This window comes from Halichoeres trimaculatus, unplaced genomic scaffold (genome assembly GCF_033239565.1).
Source record: "Halichoeres trimaculatus isolate MK-OKI-2021-1 unplaced genomic scaffold, fHalTri1.1 fHalTri1_scaffold_16, whole genome shotgun sequence".
Lineage (NCBI taxonomy): Eukaryota > Metazoa > Chordata > Actinopteri > Labriformes > Labridae > Halichoeres > Halichoeres trimaculatus.
The window spans coordinates 28,455,455-28,482,432 of NW_027437194.1; the positions used below are offsets into that span (position 1 = coordinate 28,455,455).

The window sequence follows — 26,978 nt, forward strand, 5'->3', positions numbered from 1 at the left end:
GTAAAATTACATAGATTATCTGTAAAATTACATCCTGGATGTTTTTTCTTTTGGTATAATGCCAATAACAGTGTAGAGCTGAACCCTGTACCCTCCTCACTCATGGTTGCAATTCACTGTTAAAAAAAAAAAAAAAAAAAACTGTAAAAAACAGTAAAAGCACTGGCAGCAAAGTTTCCAGATAAATACCGTAAAATTACAGTCAGACACTTTAAAAATTCAAAACTTCATGAAATAACTGAAAATACAGAACTGCACTGTAGAAAACAAAAAGAAATGTAAAGAAACTGATAAAAAAATACAGGAATGAATTGTTTTTTGATCAGAGACAAATTAAAAAAAAAAAAAAAAAAAAAAACTCCAAACAGAACACACTGCCCATCTCCTAAAAACACTTTCCTTTCATGCATCACTGGTCATTTTGTCCTCCATCAGTTTTTGTCCTAAATTTTACTACTTTCCTTTTATTTCACGGCAAAGTCATTTTTATTGTGACAGTGCTTGTAACCATGAGTGAGGAGGACACACAGTGGATATGAGACCCTGCTATGCAGGGGGCAGTGTGTTTGTGCTCCACGGCACGTACCAGCTATCTGTGCTCCAAGGAGCGGACCAGCTGTTTGTGCCACAGGGGGCGGACTGGCTGTCTGCGCCTTAGTGGAATAGACTGGCTGTCTGTGCTCCATTGGACCCTGTACCCAGTGATTTTTACATTGTGTTTTGTTTTTAATAAATGAGATGTGTTGATGATCTTTGCTTTGTTGGTCAATTTTTAATAACAATGCTATTTGAATTACACAGCTGGTCCTACAGCGTTGCACAGGCAGCATGTTCCCCCACTGCAATACTTTAATGTTCAGCAGAGTCTTATATCCTCTGTGTGCTCTCCTCACTCATGGTTACAGAACACCATCACAACAAAAACTATTTTGTTGTAAAATAACAGTAGTTTTCTGCAGAACTCTTTGTATTGTCACTATATTGAAGGTGTTTGACCGTAATAATTTAGGAAAACCTGTTAAATATTGGTATTTTTCTCTAAAGTTACAAATTAGTACAGAAAATCTGCAGACATTAATCTGTATTTTTACGTACAGTTTGTTTTTATACATTACAAATTTGTTATTGTACATGAGAAAAATAGTTTTTTTCACAGGAAATTAATGTAGATTAATTTGACTGTTTCCTTGAATAAATAATTTATACTATAAAGTTACAGGGATTAACCTTAAAGAAATCTAATTTGAATGTGTTGTGACTGAATTTATGTTATGCTAGTCCTGTATTTTTACAGTTATTTCATGTTGTTCCATGTTTTTACAGCATCTGACTGTAGTTTTACGAAACTTTGCTGCCAGTGCTTTCACATTTTTTTACAGATTTGTTTTTACAGTGTACTTGCTACAACTAACACATCGCATGTATCATGACCAGAGTCCTTTTAGAAGTCAGGAAGCCAACACATATGAACTTTGCTCTTCTAAGCCCCTTCTCCTTCAAACGTGTATTTTACATTGATTTTCTTGTACGTACCCCTTGTCCTTGGCGTGAACATCTGCTCCATGCTGTAGCAACAGCTGAACTATCCTCACCCTGTTGTATCCTGCTGCCAGGTGGAGCGGAGTGGACTAAGAGAGAGGAAGAAAAATACACAAAGAGAGACAAAGTTAAACCGAGGCAGAGAAAAAAGGAGACAGAGGAAGGAGACACAATGAGAGATACAGGATGTAAAGTAAATGTTAGCCCACACATGTTCTTTCTTTAGCACAACAGCCTATCATTATAATTTGTTAACATCAATGTACCAAGACTGCATTATTGAAGTACACACCCTTCTCCACATTGAGAAGCCAGATGTATGCACACTTTCTCAGGAATGACTTTTCAGAGAGAAATGGCTCTTTCTTCCACTGAATCAGTCTAAATTGATAAAGCCTGACTATTTCCCTCCATTTAACTGATGGAAAGCTGCAGTTCTGACAGCTCCAAGATGGGACTTAGATGAGATGGCTTCAGCTGTCTGTGCAAAGTTTCTTCTATGCGCTCTCAGCAAAGGCCATTCTTTCTCAAAGCCTGAGTGACACCCAGACAGCTGAGGAAATGTTACAGCTCCAAAAATGTTCCAATTTTTCAGTTAAATTGAACTTTTTACAGGAAAAGTAATGGCAAACCTGCCTCTGAGCCTGAATATTGAAGCAACTTTATAGCCCTGGATGTAGTAGAGACAAACTTGTGAACAGGAAAATGAGTAAAACTACAAAAGGCATCAGGGAAATATGAAAGTTTTGCAAATGAACACACATGCACTGAGCCTTTTGGTGCGACGAACAAACAAAATGTCCAAAGAACATTATAAAACAGCTCATTTCACACACGCTGGTTTTTCTGTAACTCTGAGTCCTGATAAGCATCAGACCATATTTTACAACCTGTTATCCACCTTCTATACCAACCGAGTCTCATGTCAAACCCCTCACCGAGCTGCTGTTCAATTCTATTCTGATAAAAAGTTTCACTCAGACTCTGGGTCTGACATTTACAGTCACCAACCTGTCAAATGCAAGTGAATTTAGGCTGTGGTGGGTGACTTTAGCCTGACAGCTCCCGAGGTTTAGCGCCTGATTACGCGATATGGAGAAATAAAAGTTCCCTAGCATTGTTCAGATCTAAACAGATTTTTTAGGATTTGAGTCACAAACTAGGGTAAAAAATTCCTGTAACTTAACTTTATCATTACATAAATTCTATAAAAATTGCTGTTGTAAATAAACATTTAGTTAGACAGTGTCTCTTTCCAGGTTTTTCAGTTAGTTTTTATAATAACTGGGTTTTAATGGCAGTATGTCTACGGATCTTTGTAGCCCTAATAGAAACATTTACAAGACACTGGCTTTCAAAGAGAGCTTCATCCTATATCGTCTTGACAAATACACAGTAGGGAAAATAAGTATTGAACGTGTCAACTTTTTTCTCATCACATTTATTTCGAAAGCTGCAATTCAAACAAAATTTCTACCAGACATTGGTATTAACTCAAATAATCCACACATGAAAAGAAATCAGGTCCATAAATAATGATTATGTGGAATTAAGTACGATAACACAGGAAAAAAGTATTGAACACATCATGGAAAGGCTGTATACTTTGGAAAAGAAATGCAACATACCACCTGAAATCTGTCAGTAATTATTACTTGAACTTCCAATTAGTGCAAACCAACATCAGCTGGGCTAGAGCAAATTGATGGTCCTATAAACGGTTGTTTTTTCACCAAGCAGTTAAATACCACACACCTCATGATGGGTAAAGGCAAAGAGCTCTCTGAAGACATTCACAACCTGATTGTTGCTCAGCATCAGAATGGAACTGGTTACAGACTTATATCAAAGCACCTGAATATTCCAGTCAGCACCGTTGGGGCCATTATTCACAAGTGGAAGAAGCACCACCTCACCATCAACAGGCCACGCACAGGAGCTCCTTGCAAGATTTCTGACCAGGGAGTCAGAAAGATAATCAGAAGAGTACTCAACAAGCCATCAACAGGCCACCCTGAAAGTACTCCAGAAAGACTTGGAGGCAGCAGGTACAATTGTTACAGAGAAAACAATAAGCAATGCACTCCACTTCCATGGCCTCTACGGACACTCAGCCTACAGGACTCCGTTCCTCAAGAAAAGGCATGTTGAAGCTGGTTTAAAGTTTGCTGAACAGCATCTTGACAAGCCTGTAGAATACTGGGGGAATGTTGTCTTGTCAGATGAGACCAAAATTGAACTTTTGGGCTGTCATACTACATACCATGTTTGGAGGAGAAATGGCACTCAAATGGTTTCAAAAAAGAAAATCAATCTGTTAGAATGGCCTAGTCAATCACCTGACTTAAATCCTATTAAACATGTGTGGAAAGAACCAAAGAAAAGGGCTCACCAGAGGGCACCAAAGAATATTCCAGATTTAAAGACAATCTGTGCAGAGGAATGGGTCAAAATCACACCTGAGCAGTTTGATTGTTTGTAGGTAATGTAAAATCACACCTGAGCAGTGTGGGGCACTAGTTAAAACATACAAGAAGTGTCTGGCTTCTCCACTAAGTATTAGATGAGTCTCAGTCAGCATGTTCAATACTATTTTTCCGTGTTATCGTACTCAATTCCAAATAATTATTATTTATTGACATGAATGTTGTGATTTCTTTTCATGAGTGGATTATTTGAGTTAATACTAATGTCTGGTAGAAATTTTGTTTGAATTGCATCTTCGGAAATAAATGTGATGAGAAAAAAGTTAATGCGTTCAATACTTATTTTCCCCACTGTACAGCAAAATTGTCACTGCTGGACTTCCTGTTTTTACAATTAGACAGCAACAGGTTTCATCAACATGTAATGAGCATAACTTCTTCACAGTGTCACAGACGTGTGACTAGACCTAAAAGAAGAAACCATCTTTGGTTATCTGCTGCTCTGCAGGGGAGGGGGCTGAGGAGAAGCAGCAGCAGCAGCAGCACTGGGGAAGAGCTGGGGGACAGATGGTCCACTCGTATTTACAAGATGTGACAGCAGCATTGGAAGGAGCAGGATATGGTACACAGTTAGTCATCATCACCATTTTACATTCAGTGTTACAGAGTGAACGTGTGTCTACATGAGCCGGTGTACTTGTTATTTCAAATTGGGGTTGGACCTAAACAGCAAACAACATAAATGCCTCAGTTAATCAGGTTCATTGGTACATTTCAAAGCTTTCATTAACACTGAGTCATCAGTTAAGCCTAACTTGTACACACAGGCACACACACACACGGACATGTACTGTTGCATCACCATGATGTCGTTGCCAGGGTCAGACTTGGTACTTTCAGCTCCACCTCCTCAATCTGTCAGCTCTGTTAGAGGAGCGGGTACATGCAGACTGTTGCCCATAAACTATGCAGCCTCAGAGGATCTTCCTGCTGATTTTCAGCTTCTTTGAATTTTAGGTCAGAACAGCTGAATCCTTCAGAATGACATTTTAACCTGAGCATTAACAGTCCAATCCTACCAATAGGGTATCATCGTTTATCATCAATGTGAGGTCTACATCCTTCAGCTGTACGTGACTGAAGAGGTTTTTATTTTGTAGCTTCACTGTATTTATGTTACATAGTCATAAATTTCCCCTTTAAGAGAGCAAACTGTACAAGAATTTGTATCTTTAGATATTTTTGTTTGAATGAGCGCTATGTTTCTGCTGCTGCAGACGCTATTAGTGGTGATTTAGGTCAGATTAGGCTGTTTACAAACACTGTGATGAAGACAGATAAGATGCTGATTAGGCCTGGGCTGATAACAAATTTTACTGGACAATATATTGTCCCACAATTGTTGACGATAAAAGACATTATTGGCAATACTTTTTGAGACCAATTGAACCACTAATACAAAAATAATATCATAATAATGCAATACACTGCCAGGTGGAGTGGAGTGGACTGAAGAGAGAGGAAGAAGACACAATACTAAATGTAGACATGAAGAAAAAATACAGGTCATGCTAAAGTAAAATAGTCTCACCTGCCACTGCACTGAGGTACAACAGTTCAACTGCTCAACACGCAGATCAGCCAATCACAAGGCAGTAACTTGGTGCATTTAAGGATGTAGACAACGTGGCATGGTTGTTGGTGCCAGACGGGCTGGTCTGGGTATTTCAGAAACTGCTGATCTACTGGGATTTTAACCCACAACCATCTCTAGGGTTTACAGAGAATGGTCCCAAAAAGAGAAAATATCCAGTGAGCAGCAGTTCTGTGGGACAAAATACCTTGTTGATGTCAGAGGTCAGAGGAGAATGGACAGACTGGTTGGAGCTGATAGAAAGACAACAGTAACTCAAATAACCACTGGTTACAACTGAGGTCTGCAGAAGAGCATCTCTGAACACACAACACGTCCAACCTTGAGGCAGATGGGCTACAGCAGCAGAAGACCACACCAGGAGTGTTTCCCAAAGCCCAAATACCTTGCCTTGTCTTGCCTTGGAAGGCAGTGCCTCCGAAGCCACTTCCTCCCAATCCAAGGCAAGTATCCTGCCTCTGCTCAAAAGGAGATGCTAATGGAACAGCCTACAAAGGCACATTTTTTACCATCAGATTCCTGTCACAAATGTATATGTAATTGGAGTTACACTGTCTCACATAACGTGTTGCACTGTGGACAGTGCTTGGAAAGTTTATACAAACGTGGGAGGAGACCGTATGCTTAAGCAGCTACAAATATTTTCATGTCTTGCCACTTTTGTACACTTTTTGCTTTTTTATTGTCACATCATTAACACTCTGCAGGTGCGGCTTCTCAGTAATTACCACCAAGCTCAAATACAGATGTAGCACAGTATGAGGTGAAGATTGTATCATAATATCTTTTATTGTGGCAGTATCAAGGTTTATCATGGTATGTCTTTTATATATGTGATTGGGCTCAGGGCTGTGTAGGGATGGGTATCACAAAAACAGTTCTTGTTAAGAATCGATCCATCAATCCATCAACATTGTCAGCCTTTATGCTTAACAAGTCCCTTATCAACTCTTTACATTAAACTGGGACTGCTGGACTTTATGTCAACTATTCTTCCCCAGCTTTGTAAGCTTAGCAGATAAATAATGATTTCCCTAGAAGACTCTGATTTAGGATTTCCAGCTTTAAGTTTTACTGAAGAACTGAACACACAAAGAAATGTCCATTACTCTCTCATAGAGGTCGACTGATTATAGCCTGTCACCAATTAATCAACAAAGGCCAAAATCTAGCCAATTATAAAAAGTTTTACTTCTTTATTTATTATTGTGTTTACAGCTTGTTCTTATTTGTCATTGGTTAACACTACAGTTCTTATGTTGACAGTTTTACAATTAAAGTTCCTTGTTTTAATTTAATGGTGTTCTGTCTCTTTCTTGAATCATATAGGTATTATAATAATCTGTGTTCATATACAGTATATATCCTGTGTATATCAATGAATTTACTATGTATATCAGCCAATATATCAGATATCAGTCAATTTATCAGATATCGGTCGATATATCAGATATCGGCCGATATGTCAGATATCGGCTTTTTTTTGCCCCAGTATCAGTATTGGCATTGGCCCATAATATTCCATATTGGTCGGGTTCTACTCCCTCACAGTAGATTCCTATTCAATACTTTCAACATGTTATACATCTCCTTATTTAGAATAGAATAGAATAGAATAGAATAGAATAGAATAGAATAGAATAGAATAGCAAAAACTATGAAGAAAAAATAGTGCTAGCTTAATGCTAATGAGTATGGGAAACTGCATTAATGTGCTAGCGGTTAGCATACAGCAGTAAAACTTTGGTTTTAAAACAGGATGTTAACTTTCAACAGGGCAACATACCACAATTAGTCTTTGTAAACAATACTGAAAACTCTAAATGTCAAAATACAAACAGGTAAATGTTTTCATTCAGAAAGATAGATGAAAAGTTACGTACTGGCTGACGGCTGACTCCAACATGACTTCGGCGTGCCCACTGTTCTTAACAACTCAAAGAATGGCTATAACCACTTCTGGACACTAAATGGCCTATTTAGTCAATAAAATATAACAAAACATTAATGTAAGGTGATGTGCCAAGAAAATTACCCCACACCATTACACCAGCAGCAGCCTGAACCGTTGATTCAAGGCAGCATGGAGCCATGCTTTCATGTTGTTGAGGCCAAATTCTGCTAACATGAGGATGAGGTTTTTGTAACTCTTTGGTGTTGATTCAAAACTATTTGTCCAACACAGTTTTCTTTTGATGTTGGTGACCTTTAACTGTTGGTTATTTTCTCCACTAAGTTTTGTGAACTGATGAAATATATGGGTCAAAAGTGAAAAACCTCGTTGACTGCATTTCAAACATATACATTCAGCACTCAGAGTGGCAGACTGACAGTGAATACTAGCAATAATCAAACCCACTCTGTAGTATGTGAATAATCTAAAAACCTTTCTGTGAAGTGGAGAGGGGAGATGAGGGAGAGGAGAAAGGGGAAGAAAATGAAGGAAGCAATGAGTGAGCAACGAGAGGGCAAGCTTAAAACCAGGACAGAATATAATGATGTGTCTTACTGACAACCTGTACCTAACCGCTACTGTCTCTTACATCTGCCGTCTGTCCCTGGAGAAAATACTACAATATCACCTTGAAAAAATGTATTAATCTCAAAACAGCGTTTAGACTGAGTCACATGATAAGAGGTAAATGTCATCCATTCAATATTACCAGCCATTTCAAACATTCCTACTATGCTGCTGTGTTGGTTTCTGCTTAACAACAGAATTGCAAACGGATTTTTGATGCCATTTTTCTTTAACCCACCCATTCATCCCTCTCTTTCTTCCTGTTCTTTCTACCAGCCTGTCAAGCTGTTCCCATGACAACAGTGAGTGCTAGCTGTCAGCAGTTGCCATAGTAATGAGACATGATCTACGTGCAAGGGTGAAACGTCACATTGGGACCATTTTGTTTAGTATCTTTTGCATGGGTGACTGTGACGCTTCGGTTGTATTTCTCTACTCTGCCCTACAAGACCCAACATCTTGATTTTTATATTTCACCTTTCTTATTGCAGGAACACACACTGCTCTGCATACAACAAAGAATGAACTAAATCGCTTTCAAAACAGGAAAACAACATGCCAAAGGATGATGATAACTAAAAGAAGGATCAATAACATTCCAATCACTCACTAACTGATCATAGCGCTATTTTTATGACTGAGAACAAATTCTGAGAGCATATCCCCTGCTGGAGGTCAGCAGTTCACAGATCACTCTTCAAACTGTAACACCAGGAGCTGATGGAGAGGCATTCCTTTTATCAGGTTATCAGGTGTTATCAGATATAATCAGGTTGTTTCAAAGTTATTAAACTCAGGTAAATCCCAGATGTGTGTTATGGTATTATGGACAGCGGGTGAAATAAAAACACTGCAGGTGCTCCACCAGTCAGAGACATTTAGTTTATAGGCCATCCCCCCCTTGGTTAATCGGTTACCGCAGGTCTAAGATTCAGACCCTTGTTCCTACAAAGACCATAGTTCCTGAATTGACCCTGTTTGAAAAGCACCAAAGTAGAGATGATAACAATCTCACTTTTGACCAATTCATTGTCACCATACCACCTGTCAGGACTGTCTTTGACTGTGGAGGGAAGCCCGAGTATTGGAAAGAACATACACAGGCACAAGGATGACATGCAAACTCAATTTTTTTGTTGTTTTGTCTCTGGTGGCCCTTGTCTATACAATTCAAATAACACGCACAGTCCCCCACATTTGCCAGGAGATGAATCGATTCAGAGGATTTGCTGAATTAATATTGAATTGGGCAAGGAAACATTTTGATACATCGATTCATCAATATTTTTACCCACCACTAGCATCCAGCTTACACACCGCCTACCACGAGGGGGCACGGTTGGCTGTGCAAACACAAAAAGGACCAGGCTTAACTGAGCCAACTCATACCAAACCGTACCAAACCGTACTGATCTAAATTGAACTGATTGGTGGAAACAGGGCTGTTAACATAATCAGACAAAGACAGCGCCTAACAATCGATCAACAGTACCTTGCCATTGTGAGGCTTCTTAAGGGATGTTCTTAGAAAGCTGCACTGAGCTTACTGACATGCAGTGTCATCAGCAGATTGCATCTAGGGATGGGTACCTTTCACATTTGAAACAATACGGTAGTGATGCCTACCTGGCAATCAGTACTCAGTTGTAGGGATGTCCCAATATTACATTTTCACTTCCGATACGATACTGATACTGCAGCATTGAGTATTGGCCGATACTGATATTAATCCGATAAAATATCAGCATTAAATGTACATACTTTTATTCCTTATTTTGTAGTATGTCTGTCATGTTAGAAAAGGCTTGATTAAGTGATATTATTCAAACAGAGAACAGTAGTCAGCAACAGTAGGTATGAGGAAAAACTGACCCATTTATTATTAACCAATGGGTAACAGAAACTGATTATATCAGAGTGCTTATATCAGGGATTTTAGATGCATTCCGATACAGATACAGATACTTTTTTTTTGCTGATATTGAACCGATATCCGATCAATATCGGACTGGGACACCTCTACTCAATTGTACCAATTTTTCGGTACTTTTTTGTGTTTATGTGGTAAAAAAATATATATCTTTCTAATAATAAAACATAGATTTTTTCCATTTAACATATTTAATCATTAATATATAACCTTGCAATGCTGTGTTCATGTCCAGCATGGAAAATTGCCTACTCTTCCACTTCTTCACAGTCACAAGGATGCGTTTAGGTACCTAAACATAGTACCTTTTGGTTTTACGTGAATTGGTACCCAGTGCCTTTGACAGAATTTGGTTGTTGCCTTTCGAAGTACCTAATTTGGTACCCATCCCTAATTGCATCAGACACTCAGAGGCTTAAAGAGTCACAAGTATAGAAGTAGCAGTGCTTTGGCCACATCCTATGCCAATGACTGCTTTCTTGTGAACAATGCCCTGCAGAACTGGATAGAATGTCAATCAACTCCAGGCACATTTGTATGGTCCGCATGCAAAACAACCGACATGGATACCAAGCGGAATATTTGGGTCCATGAATACGTGGCTATTGTCTTGGGATGTGCCAGGGAGCATCTGTGCTTGACAAGGAACCATTAGGCCCTACTGCAATTCCCTGAAGAAAGTTGATTCATATTGAACAGAAATGATGGCTGCTAATGCTGTTGGCAGTTGGAGACACCAAGGAGAAACACGATCAGCTACTGCTGTCACCAAACCAGTCTTTGGAGGTGGTGGTGTAACAGTCCGGGCACGTTTGTTTAGTCAATACAGAAGTGCCCCTTGGATACAACCTGAATAACATTATTAATTCAGTCATTGTGCCTCTGCATGGGCAACACAGGCTTGATTTCATTTTAACGCACGACAATATCCTATCTCATTGAAGTTCTATTATCACAGAACAGCTGTTGGGGGCTGGGGCGCCTCGAATGGAGTGGACTGCACCTTCTCAAGATTGGGACCCCATTGAAAACTGCTCAGTCATTGTGCAGAGGGTTGTCACTCAAGAACCTCAATTAAGTGAGGGCAGCTCTTCAAGAAAAGCGGAATACCATGTCTCACCAACAACAACTCGTCTTGTGAACAGTACGAGACAACACCGACAGGCTGTTTTTGATGCTTAAGGACACACGACAATTTGTTCTTTATCATTGTGTGCTTCCAGCTAAATGATATATCACTTTAACATGACCTTTTCACAATACTTCACTTACTAAATAAATGTCCCTAACTTTTATGAAAAGAGTATGTTTCAGATTTCTTTTTTTATCTTTAATTGTACTTGACTCTTTTAGCTGCCTTAGTATTCAAGTCAGGGCTACATTTCAGCCAGTTGACACACTAACAAGATGAGTAGTGTCAGAAAGCTGGATCGATAAACATATTAGCAAATCTGTGCGCTGCTCCTCTGACTGGCTGACACACACACAGACGCACACGATAGGTGAGACAGCTCAGCCCTGCCAGCAGCTTGCCAGATAAATAACTTACAGCAAGCCTTCTCCTCTTTTGCTCTCTGTGCAACCTGAAACCATCAGACAACACAAGAAACACACACGCTGACATCTTAGCCATCTCCTGTCAATCTGCTCCACCTCTCAGCAACAAACACAGAATTTTCACAGGAGCAGAGAACTCTTTGGAAAGTTAAAAAGCTCTGCAGTTCAAAAAGTTCCTTCAGAGCACACTCCTGGAAGGCAAAAGAAACAGTCATTCTAGGATTCAATGCATAGCGGATATGCCAGTTTTACAATTCAGGGGAATCCACTGTCACATTCTGTGCAGTTACATATCTTGTGTTTGCAAGGCATCAGCCTACACTCCCATAGGCAGAATAAAAAGGCAATCTAAAGATAAGATACAGAGTTGCTCCTTCACAGTGATATGTCCAGGGTTACACTATTTATTTTGAACGCTGCCAGTACTCCTTCTTTCCATTTACTGCTCTCCTTTGTCTTGTCGGCCTGCAGAGGGTGAAATCCTTCCGATGTGGCATTTGTGTTTGGAGTTAGCTCTGTTAGTCATGTCTCTCTGCCTGTATTCCCTCTGTTTCTGGGTTAGCAAGGCTAGCACCTCCATCTTGCTAGAGATAAAGCTCACATTCCCCATAACCACAATAGAAAGGACAGGTCTATATAGTGTCTCCTTAGCCCTCAATGCAGCGCCAGCATGTTGTCTTTGCCTCCTCGTCAGCTTGCAGGGGACATCAGGCCTAGTACTGGTTAGCATCATCACGCGACAAGCTGCTAACAGCTGATCTCATGCGTAAATAATGCATCCATGATTACAGGTAAGATCCCCAGGCAAACACGCAAAAAAATCAGTACAAACATCACTACATACATAACCAGTTTGGCATCCATATCCCAAAAAATGAGCCATAAAAAGTAATAACAAGCTCCATTAAAAAGACAAGCAAACATAATTTAAAAAGTAGAAAAAAGAACAATGAAGAAAGCTTCTGTAACAAGGAGCCATTCAGGCAACAGAAACATAAACCAAAGTGATGGTAATGGTAATGGATCAGTACTTATAACATGCTTTACTAGTCTCTCTGACCACTCAAAGCACTTTACACTGCTAGTCTCATTCACCCATCCACACCACATTGACACACTGATGGCAGGGACTGCTATTGCAGGAACCAACAGTTTTATCTAACATATTCACACTCATTAACACACCACAGTGGGAGCAATTTGTGGTTTAGTGTCTTGTTCAAAAACACTCTGGCATGTGGCGGCAGAAGCTGGAATCGAACGCTCAACCTTCCGTGTGAGGCAACGACTCACCTGCAGCCGCCCCATGATATAATTTAGATTTCTTTAAAAAGCTTTAAAAAACATGCTAAGATTGTCCCTTTCAGTTTTTCAGTGCTGGTTCTTCATCCATTCCTCACCAAAGAGGCCAAACTGGCTGGGACTGACTGTACAAAAACCAAAACTACATTTCAGAACCCCCTGTTGGACAACAAGCTGCAAATGCACAAATCCTCTTGGGACAGCATGCCACTGGCTTGCATGAAACTAGGAGGTTGAATTTGTCACTGACAAAATTTTATTAAAACTTTTCCATCTGTTATTTGTCATTTGTCACCTGAACCGTTAGAAATGCCTCTAGTGATTTTTTTCCCCTCTGTTTCAAAGGAGAGGTCTAGTTTTCTCATAGACGAGGCATCAGGCTGCATTAAAACACAGACTTACTTCGCTGTGAAAAATCACCTCTCAAGCAGCATCCACAGTCAATCCTGAAACCTTGTGTATGTAAGACTGGGCTTGTAAACACCAGCAACTGTCAGGAAAAACAACAGCCACAACAACAATGGCCTCTGATCCATGGACTGTTGTTTTGCATTGAGTACTGACTGAAACTAGGAGGAAAAAGCACATCTCTCCAGTGTTAGCTTCTCTGAGGCAGCTCCCCATTAAGTCTACAATAGAATTTAAGGTCCTTCTTTTGACCTACAAAATTCTTAGAGGTAATACACCATCCTAATATCCTAAGGAGCTCATAGTGCCTCATTACTCCTCTAGAACACTGTTCTCCCAGCAGTCAGGCCTGCTTGTCTTATCTAGAGTCTCTAAAAGTAGTGCTGGAGTTTGAGCCTTCAGTTATCAAGCTCAACTCATCTGGAATAGGCGCTATGCACAGGTGAGCATGACGTATAGAGGGTATGGGTTAACGTCACTTCCCCTCGGGGACATGCCAACTTTCAGTCAGACTGAGTGGCAAAACAAACCTCGCTTAGCATTGTACAGAGAGCAGCAGTAAACAAGGTGAGACCGGGAAAATGTGGAATATGACATGAAATTGAGGATAGTTGGACTCGACATTGATTTGATAGAGCTTCCAAAGAACCAGGGGTCCATGAACATTAACATGTGGCCAGAAATCATCCTGACATTTATTTGTTCCTGATTTCAATGCTAGGAAAACACACAATGCAAAGCCTTGAAGCTACGGAAGCCTCTATATGATCCAATTTACAGTATACAGCATATTGACCCAAGGGAATACACATGTTATCTATTTGTACATTTAGTATTTCACATAGACTGTGTTATTAATAGACTTATAGTATCCGTGATGATAAACAAGTATAGTTAATATCAAATACTTTATACAACACAGCTACAACTGCTTGTGTTGGAGTTCTCCCTTATTGGGAAAACTGGGTTAGCCTCAGTTTAAGCTAATTTACAAATCGTGTTCAGCACAAAGTTAATAATCACACCAAGACATAAATGTTTCAGTGATGAAAAGTATAGCTGAATGGAAAATGCTAACAATTAGAGATTTGGTAATCCAAGGTACAGTTTAATCCAGTTTAATCCAAAAATACAGCATAAAGTAACATTAATTGACACAAAATAGGAACCCCAAATTAAGCTATTGTTGGAAAAACAAAGTTTTTTCAATGTATGCTAACCGCTAGCATATCAATGCAATATCTAATGTATGTTAGCATCATAGATAGATAGATAGATAGATAGATAGATAGATAGATAGATAGATAGATAGATAGATAGATAGATAGATAGATAGATAGATAGATAGATAGATAGATAGATAGATAGATTTGTTGATGTTGCTTGACACTGCTGACTGTCCCATGTTTATTTGTGTTCATCTTTTGAGCCGTTTGTCCCTGTAGAGTTACCATAGGGTGCTGTAAAGCAGATGTTACTGCTGTTACGTGTCTGGTTGTGCACATGTGTTCTGTACTAAAGTTAAGGGTGGCTGCTGTTTCACATTTACGTACCCAACTTTATCATTTTATTTTATCATATAAGGTTGAGCGTCTCAGAGAGCTCGGTTAATCTGGCACATTAGCATTCAACAGAAAATGCCAATATCAGGTTACAGTTCTAGAGGTGGATGAATTTATTAACAAAGACTTTGTCTGATACCGTGTTAAAGTGTATGTACTTATGATGATCTGCCAGTAGGGATGGGTACCGAATTAGGTACTTTTATAGGTACCGTCAAAAGTATCAATTCACTGAACACCAAAAGGTACCGTGTTTAAGTACCCAAATGCATCCTTGTGAGTGTGAATGATGGGAAGAGTAGGCGATTTTCCATGCTGGACTTAAACACAACATTGCAAGGTTACATATTGAAGAATAAATATGTTAAATTGATTTTTTTTCCTTTTATTATTAAACAAATTGATATTTTTTACCACACAAACACAAAAAAGTACAGAAAATTGGTACCGTTGAGTAATGATACCTATTGCCAGGTTTCAGGCATCGGTATCATACTATTTCATATGTGAAAGGTAACCATCCCTATCTGCCAGTATACAAGGTAAGGGGAAAGGGTGTGCATGAAAATATTCACAAGCACTGACCTGTTGTACCAGCACTTTGATATGTTTGGACTGGTCATAGTTCTGCTGATCATTAACCAGAAAAAGGTTAATTAAGAAATACAGTAAGAAAAGTTGTAATGAGCTTTGCATTTTCATTCTAGACATATTCCATTCCTCATTTAACCCTAACCTTATCTATATTAATCTCATTTATTCAAAAAATTGTATTCCATTGCTTTCTTTCATTGTTCCTCTAGTTCAGTAATGCAGTCTCTCATAATGATGGTTTGTTTTTGTGTATTTAATTCTCAATAAACTGATGGATAACATAGAAAGTGGTAAGTTTTACAGCCCTTATACGTCTAAGCTTTTTGGTATCTAACTCCCAGAGAATACTTTTTGTTTGAGTTATAATTCACTCTGCAATGCCTGCAGAGTAAAGCACGCAGATTTATGTCCATTGAGAGGTGTGATGTAAACAGCTTGGAAATCAAAGTGCTCAAAGGCAAATACATACTTTTAAGAAGTTGTCTCAGGGTAAATATACACTGTACTCTATTCCTGGTCGGTTCAGTGAAGGAGAAGCATGTTTTTCAGCAGATAGGGGTGATAAACACTGCCTGTCAGCATGGTGCTCTCAGCAGGATAAGCTCCCATAATCAACATTTAAACAAGACTTCAATGAATGTCTCTTTTTCTCCTCTCTCCCTCTTTCACTGATTTTGAATCCTGGTCTTGCTCCTCAGCTGTCATCTTTCTTTGAAGTCAGTGCCAGCTAGGACGCGAGTGGGTGCAATGCCTCTCACTGGAAATATACAGATCCACTTCCCACAGTATTCACAAACAAATGCTAACACACAATCCAAACCACAGATCTCAGCAGAATCCAAAACATACACTATGACATGTACTCCTTTTGTACTTCTTACCGTTGTATCATTTCTATTCAGACAACAAGCAGCTGGTTGAGCTGGACACGGGAGAGGTTAGCTGGACATTTTAAAAGGACAGATAATGATCTGTAGGTATGTGTGTGTTCACATCGAGCACTGGCTTTTCTAGAGGAAGCAACGTACAAGATTTGAGAATGTGCGCTTGCTTCCATGTGTGTGTGTGTGTGTGTGTGTGTGTGTGTGTGTGTGTGTGGGAGTAAGAGGTAGGTTTCAATAGAGGCAGCCTCATAACGCTCTCCACTCAGCTGTGTTAATAATATCTCACTCTGATGGGCCCTCAATCATCTGAGTGTTCACATACGCACACTCAATCACACACACACACACACACACACACACACACACACACACACACACACACACACACACACACACACACACACACACACACACACACACACACACACACACACACACACACACACACACCACTATAACACTGCTGTTGCTTGTACTATAGAGCAGTGTACAGGGAACAAAAAAGGTGATACTACAATAAGAGCTGAGGAAAGGAATGGTCCAGAAATATACTGATAATCCAGCATTACACCTGTTTGTGAGGGTTAAACATCTTGTTCCAGAGGTGGCAGTATGCTGCTATAATTGTGTCTGCTGCACTGAAAATACAACCAGAATACTGAGGAAAAAAATCTTACAGTGCCTGATTTTGTAAATATGTCTGACATTATCCTTGAACAGGAGGAAGCCTTCTTCAGACAAAGGTTGGAGCCTATTATTGAACAAAATAACTTCACCCAAAACAGGAGAAATGGTTCTCTCAAAGAAACCATATGTACTCATGGCTGCGTTTGACCATGGTGTCTCTGCATTCATCTTGTTTTCTCTCCCTTCATCCCTCTCTCCTCTACGCAGCGTAAGAGCAGAGCTTTTTAATTCCCCCAAGAGGCAGCTGCAATCAACATTTATGCTCCTGATCAGTGTGTTTGCATGTGAGAGTCAGGTTGAGGAGAACAGACCGAGAGTCTGTGCCACTTCTAATTAAAATTAAGCTGGAAAAGGAGGGGGAGGAGATGAGCGGGAAGGAGGGAGAGGAGAAGGCAGAGGAAAAGGAGCTCCTGTTTATTTAAAGAGATGCATCATTATTTTCTACCATTAGGATTCCATCACACTCTGTTTTGGGCATGATTATGTAATAGAAATTTTTAAGTTCATTGTACTAATAGTTTGTATCACAGAGGAAGTGGCTAGTAGACATCTACTGACAGCTGACTGATCTGACAAATAGAGGTAGAAGAGACTGACTCTGGGAAGTCAGAAGTTGTATAAGAAAAGACACACGTTTTTTGGAGTACCCAGAAGATATAGCCAAGGTAAGGATGGCTGAAATCTGACCACAAAACAACAACAAACAAACTGAACAAAACACAAATTTGAACGGCAAGACTCAGCCAAGAGATACCTGAAGACAGACTTTTCAAGGGTTTCATGGACTGGTGAAATAAGAGTGACTCTTGATGGAGCAGATGGATGGGCTCATGGATGGATCAGTAATGGTGCGGCCACACCAAATGCGAATTTGCGGCGTGATTACATACAAAGTCAATGTAAAGACGCATTTAGACGCTGGTTTGCCTCGGCGGCGTGTTTGGAGCGTTCACGTGTTTGGGCGGTAGACGCGAATTCGCTCGAGTTGAAAAAATTGAACTTTTGACGCGAATTCGCGTGAAGGCTTGCCTTGGCTGCCGATCAGCAATGACATTCCCCCATGATGTCATTGATTTGATGACCTTGAGGGGGAACCGCCGCCTGCTCTGGCTCTAACTCTGCCAGAGAATGGAGAAGAAAAGAATCTGTGCGGTGTGTCATCATCCAGAGTTATACGATACGACGTGTGTACTCTACAGAGACCGGAAAAAAAGGAGCAGGATTGGGTGAAAGTCACTGAGGAGACAGGTTTTGAATGCAAGTTCTGTAAATATCTGTTTCCAGCTGGACTTGCCTGCACGGATCATCACTGAGTCCGACTGTGTTTTCCTCAGTGGAGTTTTGAGCCTGATAGAGAGGAGGGAGGAGCGGGGCAGGGGCAGAGCCAGGGAAAAGATGGAAGTTCTCTGTGCTCCTCTCTTTCCTCCACCCCTTCATTATCCCCAGGGAGACCTTCGGGAACATGGGTCGGGGGTTCGGGGGATCGAGAATGAGATCGTAGGGAACAGCCAGGCAGGGCCGGTGGATTACCAGGGAGAGGCAGGAGGCCTTGATTGTGATCTCCGAAGCTTTCACACACTCTCCTGTCATGTTTTTGAAACCACAGCACATTGTTTTTCAGATGCTCTTTTGGGCTTTCGGTCTTTAAATGAACGAGCTCTCTACTCCACATGCGCAGGAACGCGCTAATGTGTGTTGGCCCCTCAGCTTGTCAAAATAGTCCAGCGTCAAGACTCGGGCGTTCACGCGGCGCGTGACAGGCCATTCGTGCGAATAAATTTGCGAGTTCGCGTTTGGTGTGGCCACACCATAATGGGCACAAAGCTCCACCTGGATTCAGACACCAGCAAGGTGGAGGCGGGGGTCTGGTATCACTAAAGATGAGCTAGTGGGATCTTTCTGGATTGAAGATGGTCTTGAGATCAACTTCCCCTTTTAGGAAACACCTTAATTACGTCGCGGTACAGAAAAAAAACTGCATCTTTCAAAGTAACCATTATTTTTTAAATGCTCCATCACTTAAAGGTAGGGTATGCAGAATTTTCCTAAAAAAATATTTAAATTGAAAAAAATATATATTTCAACTTCTACATGAACAATCCTGCTCAATCATCACTTCTGGGCCTCTACAGATGTGTTAGTGTCTGTGCCTGCCTCAACCCTCTCCTCACCCTGTATGTTGATGTTTTGGTGTGGGACGTTTCTGAGCGGAGAGTTGGCGTGGTTACCTCAGCCAATCACAGAGCGCCCATTACGCAAGTGACTATGGGGGAATAAAAACACAACCCAAGTGAAATGAAATAGCAAATAGATAAAACTTTTTCCTAAATGAGGGCGAAGCTTGGTGTGTGGTGAGTGACTCAAGTTGGCTTTATTATTACCAGGTATGTGTGATTTTTTTGTATGAAAGGCACTTTTTAAATATACTTCGATTTGATTTGATTTGATTAGCTTGTGCTAACATGCCAAGTCAGGTGAGAGTCATTTTACCAGGAGTGGGATGGGACAGGAGTGAAAATCCACTCCCATGTCACTCTCTACTTTTGACAAGTATCTTAAAAAAGTTATCTTTATATTATATTTACACTTAACTGTTTGAGTCAAAATAAATAACACTACAACAAAATAAGAAAGTAAGTAACACTGCAAAAATGGACTCTAAACAAGGCGTGTGTTTCGGAAATGAATGGAGATCAGATCTTTTTAAAACAGTTTTCCTCTGTTCAAGACAACTTTTTACAATGCGAGGAGGTTAAGTATTGATCAACAGTTGCGTAATGCTGTTATTTTAAACATGACGTGCAAACTTTGCCACTTTTAAGAAGGAGCATTCAGGAATAACCTATATTGGTGCTGATAATCTCATTTTATAGTTTTTCTCAGTTGTTTTGGTAAATTTCTTGAATCACCCCTGCCATTTGTAGAACACTGGGCGCATTTCTCAAAACAGTTTGTACAAATAGCAAAACACCTGCAAAAGGTAGGAAAAGTAAATGTCTGTGTCAGCGAACGTGTCAGTTCAAAAGAACAATGAGTCCTGGTGTCAGTGTGTATGGATAGGACAGTCTAAGTGCTGAGTCATGTTGTCAGTATAACCGTTTACTCTGGAAGGACGTTCAGATGACAGTTATTGTAAATTGTAAGTTACACCTTAGTTGCTGTGGGAGATTGATTATAAGAGACTGGAATAAATTCACATTTGCTTTTTTACTGTTTGTGCTGTAATTGTTGACTGACCCTTCAGTGACACAGAAAAGAGAAGAAAGTGCTGTATAGCAAAAAGAAAAAAACAAAAGTAGAAATGTGAATATAGAACTGTCTCTTTAGGGAAAACTGTTCATGCAGTGCTGTGTGAATTACAGAGCAGTGCAGTCTTCCTCCTTATGTTCCTGTATGCGGGGCCACAAATTCTCATCCACAACACAACAAAGATCTTCTCTGTCCACAAAAAGTCTAACTGGTTGAGGACACAGATGTTTTTCCAGCTTTTGGCTGCCTCCTTCAACCAACCTGGGTCATTGTAAGCTTCTGATCGAGAACATGGTCCACGAGTGTGACAGATCTTTACTGTCCTTTACAGGAAATGTGTTTCCACTGTCTGTTAGGGGTGTAACGGTACATGTTTCCATGCCGAACCGCTCCATAAGGCCGTTCGGTTCGGTACAGTGCTCTATTCGAACGAGTACAGTAAGTTTATGTTAGCCGCTGCACATGGCTCTTTGATATTCACGTGAGTACTCGTCTATGATTGGCTGATCAGGGAAGGCGTTTTAACATCCATGAGGAAAGTGGTCTGTGATTCGTGCTTTGCGGTCATGTGCATATCATGTGGACGTGACGTCTCACGGTGAGCCAATCAGAAGATGAATATCAAAGAGCTTCCGTAGCCACAGGAGCTTGTGTCTGACTTGTGCATCATGGCTGCTGCTAACGACCAACCGGAGCTTGAAGAGCGAGCCAACCAGCCAGCCAGCCAGCCAGTCAGTCAACAAGTAAGTGGTTTTGCGTTGTTACATACTGTAACGAAAATGCACCGAACCGTGACCCTAAAACCAAGGTACGTACCGAACCGTGATTTTTGTGTACCGTTACACCCCTACTGTCTGTACAGAAGAAAGTACACAGACATACTGACCAGTTGATGGTTCGTGATGAACCTTTGAGCTATTATAGAAAATTGGTTGATTATTGGTTGATCTAATGCTTCACACATTTCCATTTGGTAGAGAAAGTCAAGACTGACCAGGGAGTAATTTACCAAACAGACAGATTTGGAGTCTAATGGAATTGCGTGGAAAGATGCTTGACATATTATGATAACTTGTTCAACCTTTTTGCATGTAGAGACTTATGTGATGAACTAATGACTATATGTTGTTATGTTGTTATGTGGGGGGGTGAGACTATTCAACAGAGACCCATGATAATCATTTTTGATCAACATGACATAAGTAGTTGATAATGTAGGAAACAGCAGAGAATTGTACAGAATCCTTTGGATGGATGTACCAAAGCATCTGAAACTTGTTTAGCTAAATGAGAAACTGATTATTTGATGAGCACAAGTGAAAAGTGGGGAAGTGTGGATTAGGATCAGGTATGTTATCTAGAAAGGAGACTTTTTAGTGATCACATAGAAACTCCTCACATTCTGTTTAATGTCTGCCCATCTTTTGTGTTTGACATAAGTATATGCATTATTTTTGTCCGTGTCTTAATTTCCATTGATTTTATTGATTTATACAAATGACCCTAAAACCGCAGAACAGAGAACTACACTGGGGTAAAAATATATAGAGAATAACCAACTTGGGAGAGGTCATTTTGAATGTGTCTCAGTGCAATTTTAATATTCTGGATACAGTCACATTCATCTACTTATGAACCATTACATTTCGCTCCGTCTCAGTGATCTCTGTATCGGTCCCCTGCATCTCCGAAGAATCTGGAATTACACGGTTTTCCCTCGGGGTATCACATCCCCAGCAGGCCACCTGCATGGATAATAACCCTGGGATGTTCTCTCAAAATTATGGGTATGATGGTGACATGATGGGTACAAGCTGAAGCTGAGCATCATCAACAATACTGAAGTACACATAATTACAGCAAAGAGCCTCCTCAAGGCTGTTAGAGCATTTACACCACAGTTACCAAGAGTGTGGAGTAAAAGGCTCCCTTTGGCTCCTTTATTGGCCCAGCAGTTGTCATAGCAACTCGTGAAACACAGATTGCTCTTCTTCAGGATCCAATAGATAAAGAACTTCCTGTTTTCTAAATATGACTCTGACCAACCAGATGGCTTACTTTAAACAGGTGGAATGAGCCATACACACACAGTGCCACACACACTTTCTCATCCAGGGGGGTTCAGCCAAAAGCAAGGCACCTTGCTCAGACCCAGCTCAGCACTGAGGTATCATGAGCAGACGCTGAGGTCACAGAATTTTTTCTGTTAAGTGAACGTACAGCTCTTTACTCTCTTGGCAAATGCACTTTTAGGGTTCATTGGCATTTTATTTAGCGAGGTGAGCATTTCTTCAAGCCCTAAAGTTCAGCTCCACGCTCTGCAATCTAACAGCACCAGAATGAACTCCCAAGTGTGACGTTAGCTGACTGCTAAACTCTGAACTAATTTTTGGTTCTAGCACAGTAAGCAAAACTTGCAGCTGATAATTACAGCTACAGATTATACACTCTATGCACAACATAAAGGTGCACCGAGCAAGAAACTCAGAGGGGCTGTGAAGAGCATGCACATAATGGTTCAATAAAACCTCCCCCAGTGTGTTCAGCTTTGTGCATCACAGTTCTGGAAATTAACCCACACTGAGGTGGCTCTTAATTAATCAGGCTATTTCTGTTCAGAGCGTGTGTGTTAAGATATCTGCAAAACAAGTTAGGGCCCCAGTGACAGCTGTACTCCATGGGTGTTACAGCCAGAGAAGATGTTCAGGCTTTCCACAAAGTTACTGTCAACACCTGTGAATGACAGCTTTTTACAAATGCAACACTTGAACTCATAACACACTCATGTCTTAGTTTAAGTAATAACATGTCTTATTGGACTCAACATGAGCCATATTAACCTAGCAAGTCCAGAAAAAAAATCTAATTTCAAGATGTTACAAACAGAAATGACACCTGATTTGCTTGTAAAGAGAAAAAATCTGCCAGCGGTGTATGCATGTGCTTATTATTCCCAAAATAGGAACAATGCTCTTATACAAGAAACTTAACAAACCTAACACAAACAAAAACAAAATTAAGTGCAATAACACAGGAAAAAAGTATTGAACACGCTAATTGAGACTCATCTAATACTTAGTGGAGAAGCCTTTGTTTGCAGTGACAGCTTCCAGACGCTTCTTGTATGTTTGAACTAGTGGCCCACACAGCTCAGGTGTGATTTTGGCCCATTCCTCTGCAGTTTGTCTTTAGATGTTGAATATTCTTTGGTGCCCTCTGGTGAACCCTTTTCTTTAGTTCTTTCCACAAATGTTCAATTGGATTGAAGTCAGGTGATTGACTAGGCCATTCTAACAGATTGATTTTCTTTTTCTGAAACCATTTGAGAGTCAACTTTGCCGTGTGCTTTGGATGGTTGTCCTGCTGGAAGATCCAGCCACGTCTCATCTTCATCATCCTGGTGGATGGCAGCAGATTCATATCAAGAATTTCCCCATACATGGCTCCATTCATTGCTCCGTCAATTACATGAAGTTTGCCAACACCATGAGATGAGAAACAACCCCATGCCATGATGCTACCACCTCCAAACTTCACTGTTGGTGTAGTGTTTTTTGGGTGATGTGCAGTGCCATTTCTCCTCCAAACATGGTCTGTAGTATGACAGCCCAAAAGTTCAATTTTGGTCTCATCTGACCAGACAACATTCTCCCAGTATTCTACAGGCTTGTCAAGATGCTGTTTAGCAAACTTTAAACCAGCTTCAACATGCCTTTTCTTGAGGAATGGAGTCTTACAGGCTGAGTATCCATAGAGGCCATGGCGGTGGAGTGCATTGCCTATTGTTTTCTCTGTAACAATTGTACCTGCTGCCTCCAAGTCTTTCTGGAGCACTTTCGGGGGTGGTCCTTGGCTCGTTGAGTGCTCTTCTGACAATCTTTCTGACTCCCTGGTCAGAAATCTTGCAAGGAGCTCCTGTTGATGGTAAGGTGATGCTTCTTCCAGTTGCGGATAATGGCCCCAACGGTGCTGACTGGAATATTCAGGTGCTTTGATATAAGTCTGTAACCAGTTCCATTCTGATGCTGAGCAACAATCAGGTTGTGAATGTCTTCAGAGAGCTCTTTGCCTTTACCCATCATGAGGTGTGTGGTATTTAACTGCTTGGTGTAGAAACAACCTTTTTTATAGGACCATCAATTTGCTCTAGCCCAGCTGATGTTGGTTTGCACTAATTGGAAGTTCAAGTAATAATTACTGACAGATTTCAGGTGGTATGGTGCATTTCCTTGCCAAAGTATACAGCCTTTCCATGGTGTGTTCAATACTTTTTTTCCTGTGTTATCGTACTTAATTCCACATAATCATTATTTATGGACCTGAACGTTGTGATTTCTTTTCATGTGTGGATTATTTGAGTTAATACCGATGTCTGGTAGAAATTTTGTTTAAATTGCAGCTTTGGAAATAAACATGATGAGAAAAAAGTTGACACATTGGAGAACTAGTCCTTTTAGAAGGATGAGGCTCCTCATGGAACTGTGCATGGTTTGTGTCAGGGCTTCAGGGTCAACAAAGCTTCAATACCTGATCAGTCGAAATAACTGAAACACTGTGTGAGCTTCACTCAACCTATTACCTGGAGCTAACTCACCTCTAGGGAAGACAGCCCTTGGCATCAGTGCTAGAGCCACACGAAATTTTCTATGCTGAAAGAATTTATCATAAAACAGCTCTAGATGTCATGGCATTTACTTTGTAAGGTGACAATGATTAAACCTGCCTACTTTCAAGCCACCACTGACTTTTCATATCACTCTTCAGATCTTATCTGGAGACTATAACACATGCACCACAATAATTGCTGAAATAATGCAACACAAAGAAAAATGCACCAAACAGGAAAATGTCTGATTCTCAAGAAAAGGAAAACAAACACTTGAAGTGTAGTTTTTGCTGTCAGGGTTTTGGTGCATAAGGGGCAGAAAAAGAGTTTTCCCAAGGGCTCATATTATTTGCATGGTCCCTGTTCACTGCTGTTGTTCTACATGGAGTTATTCACTGAAGAGGCCGTGTCTCCTGTTCATTTTAGGGACTGACAGCTCAGACAGGATGCTAATGCCTGCTACAGAGTTCCTGCACACTGTTCGAACTTTTACGTTGAAAACATTTAGATGAATAAATTCTACCCCTTAATCTGTGTTTGATAGATTTGGTGGCTCAAACAACTTTCATGAAGGGCTCACACACAAAAAACTGATGATTAGCTTGTTCCTGCATGCGTTTGTGTGCATTGCTCTTACCTTGCGGCCATCGCTTGCATGGCAGTTGACGTTGAGTGGAGTAAGCAAGGCCATCAGCTTCTCCTCGTTTCCACTCCTGCAAATGTACACATGCAAACACATTAGACAGAAAGCATCCAACACCACAGAGGATTAGAACTGTGCCTCTGCAAGACAGTGTGGGGGAGAAAATGAGGGCGAACGAGATAAGAAGCTTGGAGGAAAGAGTGAGAAATTTTATCTGCTGGGGGAAAAAAAAGGGAAATAATGGTGTGAAAGGTTGTGAGTGTTTTTTCTCGTAACCTTGCTACATGAAGCTAAATCATGATGTTAATCCACAACATTTAAACCACAGAAGTTCAGCTTTTATTCAGGGAGCTGGTGTGTGTTTGCTGGCTCCTAGGATCAGTGCCCTGGCATTGGGTGACCAATAAAAGCTCTTGGATGGGAGGAACAGGCTTATTCTTCATTTTCCCTACTTCTCCTTTTCTCTTTTAGCTTCTGTTATGGTGGTCAGGTCTCTGCTTCCTTCTTTTGGTTTCTCATTCACTCTCTGTTCAGAAAGACATCAGCATACTTTTCATCCCTCCTCTAACACCTTCTGTCTTCCCCTAACTGAGGTCAAATGATCTCTCTTTGCTTTCCTCTCTTTACCCCCTTGAGCTATTCACATCTTAGTTCTCTATCTGTGCTTTCCATCTGGGTCTCTCTTCTCTATACCTTTACTTCAAGGGTTGAGTATCTAACATTTTTATTTCTTTACACTCTTTGTCACTCTCTTTTCAGCTACCAACCTCTAAATGCTCTTACTCAAACAAAAATTAGTCCTGATTTCAATGGAAACATCTTGAGAGACAAAGCACGTGGTGTTGTCTGAGTGCTTATCTTTTTAAAAGATGCAGGAAGAGCAGAACTAGCTCAAATTAGTTATCAAAAGATATGAATAAGGTCACAGGATTTTAAGAATGGTCAAGCATTTCAGAGAATACTGTTGTTTGCTGTCTTAACAAAAATTTCTCTGACATCAGTTCCAGTAAAAAAGACAGTACCAGGCTCACAGTATCTGTATTTAGACCTTAAACTAAGCTAAGCTAACAGAGAATAGTTTGTGGCTCAGCTTCCAGGGATAGAAGGGACAACTAGTTAAATTCAGTTGAACTTCAAAGATTTTCAGTTACAATAAATAGCTAACACCTGAGATACTGAAGTTATCTACCGTACATGTTATTCAACAGTATCTACAACCAAATAATAATATGCTTTATATGTAATTTTTTCCCTCCATAAATCTTACTATATTATCTATATTATATATACATATATAAATATTAGTGCTGTCAGGCAATTAAAAAAATTGAATCTAATTAATAATAGGATTTGTAATTAATTAATCTAATTAATTGCATTTTAATCTCATATCTGCTTAAGGTCCCAAAATAAAGA

The 26,978-nt window shown here is 40.2% G+C and overlaps 1 protein-coding gene across 2 annotated transcripts in view; it reads right to left on the reverse strand.

The window, feature by feature from the left end:
* The window catches only part of LOC141805130 (poly [ADP-ribose] polymerase tankyrase-1), a 141,881-nt gene that overhangs the window by 60,990 nt on the left and 53,913 nt on the right, over nucleotides 1–26,978 (reverse strand). For both annotated transcript variants that reach the window (XM_074689888.1, XM_074689889.1), the window contains 2 exons: nucleotides 25,557–25,632; nucleotides 1,534–1,628 (listed from right to left, as the gene is read on the reverse strand). In XM_074689888.1, coding sequence (XP_074545989.1) covers nucleotides 1,534–1,628; nucleotides 25,557–25,632 — 171 coding nt within the window. The remainder of the gene's footprint in view (nucleotides 1–1,533; nucleotides 1,629–25,556; nucleotides 25,633–26,978) is intronic.